Source organism: Notothenia rossii (assembly GCF_949606895.1).
Source record: "Notothenia rossii genome assembly, chromosome: 11".
NCBI classification, from domain to species: domain Eukaryota; kingdom Metazoa; phylum Chordata; class Actinopteri; order Perciformes; family Nototheniidae; genus Notothenia; species Notothenia rossii.
The window spans coordinates 52,426,120-52,438,042 of record NC_136910.1 but is presented as its reverse complement, the minus strand read 5'-3'; the positions used below and the strand labels follow the sequence as shown (position 1 = coordinate 52,438,042).

General features: G+C 40.9%; 1 protein-coding gene across 15 annotated transcripts in view; it reads right to left on the bottom strand.

Annotated features, from left to right (window-relative positions):
• Window positions 1-2,487: 2,487 nt before the first annotated feature.
• Window positions 2,488-11,923, bottom strand: part of grin1a (glutamate receptor, ionotropic, N-methyl D-aspartate 1a) — a 32,291-nt gene continuing 22,855 nt past the window's right edge. For 7 of the 15 annotated variants that reach the window (XM_079657334.1, XM_079657338.1, XM_079657327.1 and 4 more), the window contains 3 exons: window positions 8,489-8,515; window positions 7,717-7,827; window positions 2,488-4,398 (listed from right to left, as the gene is read on the bottom strand). In XM_079657334.1, the coding sequence (XP_079513460.1) occupies window positions 4,330-4,398; window positions 7,717-7,827; window positions 8,489-8,515 (207 nt within the window). In that variant the 3' untranslated portion in view covers window positions 2,488-4,329. Of the gene's footprint in view, window positions 4,399-7,716; window positions 7,979-8,488; window positions 8,516-11,923 lie in introns of those variants that run through there. The other 8 variants (XM_079657339.1, XM_079657329.1, XM_079657341.1 and 5 more) reach the window with 3 other exon arrangements.

Genomic DNA, 11,923 nt, shown 5'->3' with positions numbered 1-11,923 from the left:
GTCTTTCAAACTCAAAAGCTCTAAGATGTGGCAAAGGCATTCTATTAAAATAACAATTGTATTCTAATGTTTTGCAGGGGAAAAAATGAGGACAATTGTCACAGAGCGCTTCACCCCCAAAGTTTCCATTATTTCAATTTTGACCCTGTTTATTGCTGACCATTTGACACAACCAATCAAATGACAGCTGCATTTGCTAATGCTATCAGGTGATGTAAGTAACCACGAAACTAAACTTAACCTGTTTTTTTTTTTATCGGAAAGCTCTGTTCCCAACATTGCTTTGAACAAAGAGCAAATTACGTATTGTGAATGCAGATTAATAACCAGTTGAGCCCTGAGCCTTTTTTTCAGGCCTCAGGCTCGAAAATGACATTCCCAGAACAATTGACTATTATCTTCACTTCTAAAAGGGGTAAATTAATAATCTTTTTTCTCAAAGCAATGAAAAACCTGTGAGTTTGATGTAGAGGAATCAGAATCAATATAGAATCTTTTTATTTTAAAGAAAATTCAGATTGAACAGTAAAAAACTATAAATTATAGTGTCCGTCCAAAAAAACACATTACTTACAGTATAGTGAAAACCACCCTTGAATGACGGGATAGTAGACTAAAAGCTTTAGGAATCCAAACTATAACATATAATAAGTACCCTGTATCAAGATTGATGCAAAGCAAGTGACATTTAACCCCTCAAGAGAGATTTAGAAAAAGAAACCCATTTCTGTGGTCATTTGGGTGCATTTTCCATATCTATGACCCCCTTGTTCGATTTTGATGATTGACACCTCTTTTTAACCGTTAGAGCCAATAGAATCGAGGGGAAGTTCCTAAAATCCATCTAAACATTACCCATTGGTGAATGAGTGATGCGTAGCCAGAATGCCCAAAACTGGAAGCTGTCTTACACTCTCGTAGCTAATATGAAATCTCCGTTATTGATATAAATATGAAGATGGATTGTCAGTAATCATTTCAAAGTGACAGAGACACATTGGATTAACCTATGGATTAAACTTCAACAGCGTTTTTATCGTTTTAATGCCATTAAACACAACTTTCGATCAGAACAACAGAAATAATTTCTCCCGTGTTTCCTCCGTGAAGCTACGTGTTGTGATGTCTGTTTTCGCTTCCCCTGTCGCAAGTTCTGATCACTCAGTGATGATACTTATATGTCTACTGTTCTTATGTTGAGTCTGTTCAGTCCTAAAAACTTGGTAACAAGAAAATTATTTCAAACTCCAACTCTCAATCCCTCTGCGTCTTCCTAGGGTTCAAACCAGTCTATGGTTCAACCCAGTGATTACCCTCAGGTTGTTATCCACATTATGCAGGACAGAGTCACATTAATCTCTCTGACAGAGTGTGACAGTGTCAGCTGTGATCATGGCAGAAGATCAATGGACCCGAACGGATGGTTCACCTGACAATACCCTGTGACACACCTCGGTTTCATCAAAGTCTGTCATTAATTACCAAAGACAGCCGTGATCTTATTAACTCCACACTCATAATGTAATTAAAGATTATACCAACTGTGACTGTGACTGGGTCCCTATGGTACCAGGTTTAACCTTCACATGTTAAGGCTGTTTTAAAAAAGGGGTTTTGGGTATTTCTTCTAGTTTTTCTTTCATCATTTGTGTATAATGCAAACACATTCCCGAAACAGTATTAGCTGCTTTTAGTTTAAATATCTTTATAAACATTCACCCAACACAAAGCGCTATAATTATGATCCTATTGGAGAGGGTTTGTGTCTCCATGATCCACTCTGGTTTTGATTTGGTGTCAATCTCCTTAGAGGAACATCGGACTTTCAGCTTCTCCACCATGTTTCTCATGTTTTCTCTGTGACTCTCTGCTGCTCCCTGCTGGACAGGTGTTACTCACTTACAGGTCAAAAACACTCGGCAGGTAATCGCTCTTATAGTTTCACAGTATATTACTTTACCATTTAGGAGTCAACCATACTGTCTAAAGGCGGACCAAATTCAGCTTTACAGGAAGAGAAAAATAGTTACTAAATGCTCTCTAGTGTCTTTGATATTCAAATGATTTGATCTCTTAGTACAGTTACCTGCTTACCTTACAATCTTTCATGTTTTACTTTGAAACCCCCAAGAAAGCAGTTGTAGAAGTACAAACATTTGACTAACTCCATCATTTGTAAACAATTCATAATTCAAGTAATCCATTAGTCATTCCATGGAAAATGTATTGACAATAATTGAAGGCTGTCTACATTTTAGATTTCTCAACCATGATTTGTTCCTTTTTTTCCCCATTGTTATCTAAATATGTCAATTTTGTAATGTTGTTTTTGAAGTTATCATTATGCATTGTGAGTTTTTGATGGACATTTCTCCGAATTCCCTCACATTTGCGACAATATCATACATGGATTGACCCAAAAATAAATTGAACAGATGTATTTTATAAGGTTGTTGCGAGCCATTAAACAACTATAAAATCATAGGATTGGGTAGACTTGGCAATGCAAGTATATTTTATTTACAGTTGTATAAACAAGATGATTCAATGCAAGATCATTACTTGAAAAGGTAAGAAAAACAATTGATAGTGTGTGTTTGTGTATGTGTGTGTGTTTGTGTGTTTGTTTCATGCCAGTGAATCACAACTGTTGTTGGCGTGTGTTACTAGACATTCTCAGCTGCAGTCGTAATACAAGCGGTACAATCTCCTCAAACCTATCTACACCACATCTATTTACAGGGAGTGCTCCACACAGCTCAGCTGACTGTACACGGCAACAACACGCATCCAAAAACAAACCCAAGCACCGATAGTAACACGTAAGCATGCAAAGGCCGGAATGAGAACATGATCAGAAAGCAAACTCCTGGTTCGAGTTAGAAAACCAAATTCTGATTTGCACTTTGTGTAGTTGTTTCAAAGGTCATTATTAATCTTCTAAAGGCTGTGTAGATACTGTATCTGAAGTGAAAGTGGAGAAGTTAATATGTCTGACTGATGTTACTCTGTTTCTCGACTAATCGATATTTTCTTATTTGACTGTTTGGGAGACGCCTCAGCATAAAGTGCTATGCAGTGCCAGAGAGCAGACACGAGGTGATTCAACAAACAGCAGTGGTTTCTCAGCTCCAGAAAATGGGAAACGGCCTGTTTTTACGCCTAACCAAGACCATGCTTTGAATTCACTCGGGGTTCCTTCGTGAAAAACTGTCCGGCGTTACGCCTGGACGAGGTTTTGCATGAAAGACCGAGTGACGGTTAAGTAAAAAACCTGGCCCTTTGATGCAGCCCCTTAGAGACTGGAAATGAGAAAGACTGCTGCGGCAGGAGAGAGGAAGAGAGAGGGCGCCCCCAAAAGCAACATGGCTCACGAATGAGAACATGTTCTCGTACATAAGAACAGCAGTCTTAACTGTTTGATCAGATCTCCAAATATTCAGTGAGTTCAGCTTGCACCTTGCTTTGAATGATAGTTAAGCTTAACAGAATGTCTTTGAGTTCTTAGAAGAACACAAAAACATGCATTTGGTTGATAAGTACACAATTAAAGGGAAAAACAACTATAGAATCTGGTATACAGCCTTCAAAATAAAAATGTCATCATTCAGATACATAAAGCTCTTATTCATATACAAGCGCTCACATGCTCCCATCATCTTCACAAGTTCCTTATCCTTAGTGCCATTAATAGTGCTTCTCAAAGAAAGGAACATCTTCTAAAAACCTTTAAAGTGTAGATAAAAACATAGGTAGTTTGCATTAAAAAATAATTGATATTGATTGAAGCTTACAGTACGTCTTGTATTGCGGTATATGCTGTTAGGAAAATCACTATGGTATTTAAGCCCTAATTAAAGTGATATGTTAAGTACAGTACTTCCTTAAACTTAACTAACTAAACCTGGCTTGCTAAACTTATACAGCGGGTCAGGAACTTTGAACATCAAACATTAAGTCTCTGAGTGAGCAAAATGACAAAAAACAAGGTTAAATAAGTTTGCTAATAATATACAGAAGGAAAAGATTGTATATGTGAGTCAGATGGGTTCTTCTGTGCATGCTCAGGGACCCTACAAATATCTAACGCCAGGTAATCCTGACTGTCAAAAAGGGTGCAAGTTCAGTCAGACACTTCTTCAGCAAGCAAGTTTCCTCCGAAGCTTCCCTCGACTGGCGGTGAAATGAAAGCCTCGACTTGAGTGGTGAAGGGAACGAGGAGATGGCTTCTCCCTTCTCCTTCTCCCCGTCCACTTCTTCCTCTCCTTTTCTTTCCCTCGTCTCGTTTCCTCTCTCCTCGGGGAGCGGACCTCGGCGTCTCCCCTCTCTTTAAACCACGGTGCTGACAGACGGGTCAGACAAGTTGAGCTGGCCCGTGATGTCAGTAGGTGGGTACTGCTGCAGAGACGAAGAGAAATGGGGAGGGAGGAAGAAGACAGACAGTCATTTCTAGACAAAAGCAGCATTTGCCAGAACGTTAGCATACTTATCTAGACATTCATATCTTATTTTAAGAACACCTGTGCTTCATTTCGGCAGAAATAAGGAAGCATGAGGGTTCTCTAACCCCTCTCGGGCAAACCACAGTTTTGTCGTTTTATTTTGTTGGATCAGTTTGGATTTTTTGCTATGGTTGTGCCTGAGGTGGGCTAGTTGGGAGAATACGTAAAGTCCGGAGTCTCGAGACAACAGCACATTTGAATCAGGCATCATTTGTTTTTCGGGTGATAATTTCCTGCCAAGGGAAAACAGGCAGGTCATTTATCTCCCCACAGTCATTTGTACGCATGCAGACAGGCGGCCCATTCTAATTTTAGCTCATGGACAAGAAGATGAATTTCTGAAGTTCAAAGTGCTGTTGTGCCGGACTCTTACGTCCATTCCCGGCTCCAATGTGCTTCTTATAAAGCAGAGTGCGTTGAATTGTTAGGCGTCTACAGTGCTGAGAGGGAAAAACAAGATCCCGTTTTCATGCAGGTGCTTAGTTTCTATGGCAACTGTGATTCTGCCTTGAGAATTTTGAGAGTGTGTGGTCTAACAGCCGTAAGCCATATTTTGCAGTGCTGAGGCTGCTTTTCCTGCTAACAAGTGCAAATATAGAAACAATCTCTGGTTATCATTGTGAGTGTAGTCGATTGCATCATACTTAGAGCTTGTAACATGCATTTCTTTATAGAATAGGCTCATGTTTTGGAACACAGATTGGGTCCAACTTGCCAGCATAATCCTTACTCACGGCACTATGTTGAAAAATCCTGTTTCAATAATCCAGTGTGCAAGAGAGCATCTTTTGTTTACTTAATGCATTACTAATGAATATTTTACATTGCGTAACCAAAACACTGAAGAGTCTTCAGTGTACCCATCTTAAATGTACTTTTTGTTTGTCATTCTCAATTGAGCAAGATTTTAGGATCAACGTGCCTCTCTTTTTAAGCCGATAGAGCCAATACATTCAAGCATACGAGCTTAAGAAGCTGTTATGATGCAACCAACATGCTGACAGATGGAGCGACATCCATTCTGAATTGAGAAACGTCGTATTTTCTGAGAGTCAGAGTGAATGTCCCTCATCTCCTTGACCCGCAGGTTGCATCATCATCATATGGCTTACAGCCCCCATGTGGGTCTCCTCATGTCTTGTACCTTGAGGGCCTGCTAACAGCGCGCCCTACTGGGGTCAAGTGGACCAGCAAAAAGAGAGACAGCTCTCTGACATCACAACTACAGGTAATGGTTATAAAGCTATGTATGCAACACAGCTATGGTGATTCTTCTTAGGATATAACTACAGAGGTTATTTCTGTTGCTACAGCTAGGACAGGTACAGTCGTCGGCATGCTTGCAGAGGGAGAGAGGAGCAGTGTGGCATGTGGGTGAGGGACACTGACACTCAAGTCCATTGATATCCATTAATATAAAAGAAGAACATTTATATAAAATCAAAAATAATGGTCAAAGACTGGGAATGGGAAATCTTGCGATTGGAGTATCTACACTGTTTTATTTGACCACTTTGAGCCATTTCTTCAGCTATGGCTCTCAAAACAGGCATCAGAAACCTTCTCCTAAAGATGACGTTCCCATACAATGAAACCAGATTGTCAATTTGGTTTCGAGGGAAACATTTATCGTGTTCGAAACTTTGACCGTAACACAACGGGAGAAAAACATCCACGGAACGTTATTGAGAATGCGGTTTAGTTGTATGGGAACATGACTTTGTAGGAGACAAACATAGTAACAATGGCGTTCCCACTCTTCTTCTCTTCATATGTGACCAATGCTATTGAGAAACCTCCAGGGGAGAGTAAAGGTGGTTCGATTCAAGGCAGAAAACATCGATTTGAAATAAAAGACAGTTAAAACAAGAGAAAGAGAGAAAGACATGAGATCAAATAAAAACACACAATAATATTTTTGTTGTAACCCGTTAGTTTAGCTGACGTAGGATACGTCTCCCCTGGGAAGGAGCTTTTCCTTGAAGGTGTCTGTGCTATCTCCAGAGATCATTCTGCTTTTTAATCTCATGCCAGATTTGGACCAGCTATATGTGGAGGAACAGCTGGGCACAAATGAGTGCGGTTCAATGGTTTGTCAGAGTACTCCAAGCGTATGGAGTACAGTCTCCCAACCGCAACGAGCAGGACCTTTCAACTCAACTGTAAATGAGCGGAGAAAACCTGACACTCTCAATGTGCTGCAACAAAGGAGTCAAGCAAAGGTAAAGAGATGGTGGTTTAAAAATAAAGAAAGTATAGCTCATATTTGTAACACAGTGAGAGTCTAAGGCTTTACAGTTTGGAACACAAAACATATAATTAAAGCATAAAAGAAGGCCGTCATCAACACCTGAAATATACCCTGAATAAGGCATGCACAGTTCGGATCACAAGGACACTGAAAAATAAACAAGAATTATGACAAAGAAAATGATCAAACCAAAAGTAAATTGATCAATAGAAATCCATGAGTGTAATCCTGAAATAGACATGTTGATAAAAAAAGAATAAGACATTAGTTCTCTTCCACACGAGCACCGGCCATCGCGACAACCTTGAAAATGGATTGTTTGGGGGGGAAAAAAATGACAAAACACCAGCGCATGCTTTTTCGAACCAAAAGCAAAGACAGCGGCTGAAACCCAAACAGAGGAAGTGGGAGGTGCAAAGAAACAATGGATATACGAAGGATCAAGCAAGTCAAAAAGACAGGACACGGACATAGATATATATCACTTGTACGTAAAGTACAGTACACACACACACACCACAACGCCACCAATACAGCACACAATCGCCAGAATCCACGTCCAGACCATAGGCGGAGAGTAAGAGCAGCCCAAGACAAAACACCACTGGCAGACTGCCCCCCCCCCCCTTGATCAGGTCACTAATCCCATCAAAAGCCCTAAAAGACCCTGGCTTGCTCTCCATATTCAGAGCCCAGCTCCTGACCTGAGTTCCTGCCCTGATGCCCTCCAGCCTGTAAGAGGATCTACAGACGCTAAATGGTGATGGCTGATCGATGGTGAACGGACAGACACGTGGCAGAGGCCGCGGAGCCGTGTGGAAATGGTGGGTGAGGACATGGGACTCCCTCGCGGTCGGTATGGAGATGTAGGCAGAGAGGACAGAGGAGGAGAAAGGAGAGAAGTAGAGACAGAGGAGGAGGAGGAGTAAAGAGGGGGAAGATGTTGCTTCTTCGTCTCCTTACCGTGTCTTTGGAGGACCTACGTCTCTTGATGCTGGAAGCCAGGTTGGTACTGATGGACCTAAAAGAGGCTTTCTTTTGGGGGTCGGGCTCTGCTCTACCACTTTTCCTATCCTAAAATGAATATATGTAGAATCATTATTCATGTCCTCTGGCCAGGGTGACAACCGTGGTTTCACCCGTTCTGTTTTTCCCACCAACACCACCCTAGTCAATGACCTTATTGTATGTGGTCTAAATAGAGAGAGGGTCCTTATGAGAAAGACTACAGCATTTGGAAATATCAAATGCGCAAAGAGGGAGAAAGAAAGGGATAAAGCCTGTTAGATGTGAGAGTGGAAGTAGTCTTTTCAGTCTGAATGAGGGCATTGGTCTACATTATTACACTGGGACGGCACAAGACGGCCCGGTAGCCTTCAAGAAATGTGCTGACACACTCACTCGACCCCCTTCAAATGCATTGGAATGAGTGATGACTAGTAAAGATGTCAGTGGGTGTGATACCTACGTTACACTTCTAAATATATTCTGCCTGAACACAAAGATTCCACTTTCTCATCTCAACAAACAAGCAAATTTAAAATTGGATCAACTAAACAAATATAACTATATGCAGTTCTTTCAAAACAGAGATAGAAATGAAAAGAGAGAAGAATTTTTAACCGTATCCTTAAAAGATGGCCCTCATACCATCAGAGAGCCCAATAGCTATTCTTAACAAAATAAATAATAGTGTTTGTGTGCAAAATAAAAACTCATATTAAGGTATTCTTACATCCTGAGTCTCTAGAGAGGAAGAGGGCTGCATAGGGGGAGAAAAGGAAAATAAAATAAATGTCCATCCACTTGATCGTTATTACTTTAAAAAAGATCCTTAAGCAAAAGCCAAGGGAACCAAAAAGAGCGAGGTGTTTAAAGAAGACTTAGCAAAGCAAACATCCACATCCAAAGCCAGGCAAGTATAAAAACGTTGAGCTATAGTATCGGAGGCCATAAAATGCATATCAAAGAGGGAGAACAGCAGCGACAAAAAGTCAGTAAGTTAAGCCCATTTAAAGTCATTATACCTCAAAGCGGTATAATGGAAATTCACCCCACACGCAAGGGAATGGAATGGAGAATGGAGAAAAGTGCATTTAAAAGAAATGTATAAAGAAATGATCACGCTACTTCAGCTGCAAAATATATTCTTTATCCGAGTTAAAGTGCAAAAAACAAAATATTTTCTATTCTCTATTTCTTAAAAAACAAAAAAAGCGTTCTAGGATGGATGTTATTAAAGTATAGGTGGAGGATGGGTGAGTAGTTGCAGGGGGGGAGGCCCTTCAGCCGGGCGGGGCAGTGTGGTGTGAATTTCAACATGCCAGAACGTTTTATGGATGGAGAGAGGGAAAAAAGGAGGAAAACATAGAATAATTAAACATAAAACAAATAGCATGACAAATCAATCCTGGCCAGCACTGGCCCCCGCAGTTCATCCTTTTTCATCAGGTCACATGACTAGGCTCTTTTAGGGCACCGTTATATCACCCCGCCATCCAGCACTTTCTCTTTTTTTTCTAATGACATGGTGGCGGGGAGGATAGATGAGCGCCGGCAGACGAGTGATTGGTGCACGACATCACTCGATTTTATTGCAGGTATATAAAATAAAAGTATTTTCCTGTTGAAAGATGACATCTCATGTTAGTAAATGGAGGAAGTGCCACTAGCTGTATGACTCTTGGTTCAGGAACCAAGGTGACGTCTCTTCTTGTAATCGTTACTTTCCTTCATATTTCACACGTATGCGAGGCGGCAGGAGCTCAGAGCCCTGATGAGGAGCTGCGTGTGCACAGTCCGTACATGCACTGCATGCTGGACCATCGGAAGGAGAGCGGCATGGTGACTCGTACAGCGGTGTTTCTGGTCCGAAACCAAAGCGAGCCGCTGCAGGGCTTCATCATTAAATACCATATTCATCATCATGAGTTTTTTGTTTTCATCCCAAACTGACTTCAGTTTCTGTCTCCTTCAGACGGTGCACTTCTGAGTAACCTCTGTTATTAAAGGGAAGACTGGAAGGCAGACCTGTAGCCTCGTAGAGATGTAGTGGTCGGCAAAACCTTCTGCACCAGTGATCACGCTCGAGATCAGTAACATCAATCTATATGATGTACATTTATAGAACAGCCTATACCTTTTTTTTTAACCAATGCAATGCATCATTTGTGATAGAAAGAAACAGACAGAGTGCTTTTATGTGTAATTGTAACTAACTCAATTTTCAATTTAGATACAAGACTACAGCGTTGGGCATGCCTCTGTAGGAATGCCTTCATTCATTTTAGACAGAAGACACGTTGTAAGTGTTACCAACGTGTTTATGAGACCTAGCAAGATTGCTTTAGTGAGTTTTTTATCTGTATTAACTGATTTCTGGTCCACTTTATGGGAAAGGAAAAAAGCTGTGACACATTATCCCCTTGTTGATAATGCAAAGTAGTTAGTAATCGATTGCGTAATACATGTACAGCAGAAACAGAACAACATGAGCGTGTATTGGATGAACGTAAATCCAAACTTCACTGTTCTTTTTGATTTGCATGGATTACTGAACGAGCCTATCGAGCATACATAATGTCCCTCAAAAAGAAACTTTCCAACCAAGAGATCCAACACTACAAACCAGAATGGTAAACAAAATGAAAATAAAGAGACACTAAATGATAACGCAGAGATACAGAGCAACTACAAAGAGACATTAATGACTACAAAGAGATCCAGAGAAATCCAAAGAGACAAATGACAACAAAGAGACACTTAATGACAACAAGAAGAGGCAAAGCAAATTTAAAGTGGGACAGTGGTGGTCTAATGGATAGTGAGATGGGCTGGAGATCAGAAAGTTGTGAGTTCAAATCCCACCTGGAACACCACCACTAGTGTGCCCTTGAGTAAGGCCCTTAGTTACTCCAGGGAGAATGTCCCTGTAATTGGTAATTGTAAATCGCTTTGGATAAAAGTGTCAGCTCAATGAAATGTAAAGTCTGTGTGTCTTGCTCCTATATGTAGGAGAGGCGTTTGGGTCTGTTGCCAGGTTCTCATAATCTCACAATGTTTGTACAGAACATCCGTTACATGTCGTAAATTAGACACAGACAGATTTAATCTTAGATTTTAAAATAGCTTAAAAAGGCTGTATTTATTATCAGAATATAAAAAGGTGCTTAATGAAGGTAAGCTAGACTACCCGCACTACATCTCTGTGACTACAGCTGCTTAAAGAATGCTTTAGGCATGCCATTATTACCATGCATGCACCTTTATATTTTTGTAAACTTATATGATGAGGGCTTTTAAGCAGAATCAGCATATAAAGGATGGGAGTGCATAAACAGATATTGTTAGTCAGAAGTGCACGTTCTCTCAGGTTACGCCTCATTTGTTTACAGTTTTGAGGGTGCACAGTACTCCACCCGCCTGAGGCAGTAGAAGCACACAATGGCATTCAAACACATTCAACTATGGACTCCAGGTTTCAGTGCTTGCTGCACTAAGGAAGGAAGAGGGCCACATAAAACTGTGATCTTAGATTTTCCATCGTGATGAGCTTGTGTCCTACATGACCAAGTTGTCGTTTTCAATTTGTGGAAATTAGATCACGGTGAATAATCTAATCTGTGCACCCAAACTGTATGAATAATATTCTGAATAGAACATATTGTCTGAGCTCAACTTGACTTTGTAGACTCCATGTGTGCTCCTTGTATGAGACTCAATCCATTACCGCGGTTATATTTAGAGAAAGATTGTGTGTACTCTGGCTGCAGGGCTCACGGTGACGCTCGATAAGCAAGATGAGCATGCATGAGCCGCCTTTGTTCAGCGATGCATAGACATCGACATGATCATCGCTGACAGGAGTCTGAAGCGCGAGGTCTACGGGCAGTTGTCCCTCTCCTTTCCCACCCTGCAACTTCTAAAGCTATCCAATCAGGGAGTGAAAGTGTAAAAAAGAGGAGGAGGGGGTGCTCCGACGCTCCACAGCCCCGTTTGATTGCATTAGGAAACGGGGGCAAATCATGTTCTTTGCCGGCTGAGTGGAGGGCCTTACTGATTGATTGTTTCTTAAAGGGTTGGTTCACTCAAATTACGAAACAGAAATTGATTGCAGAACATTTTGTTTAGGAGGGTTAGTATGAGTAACAGCACAGAAGCTAAGGAATGT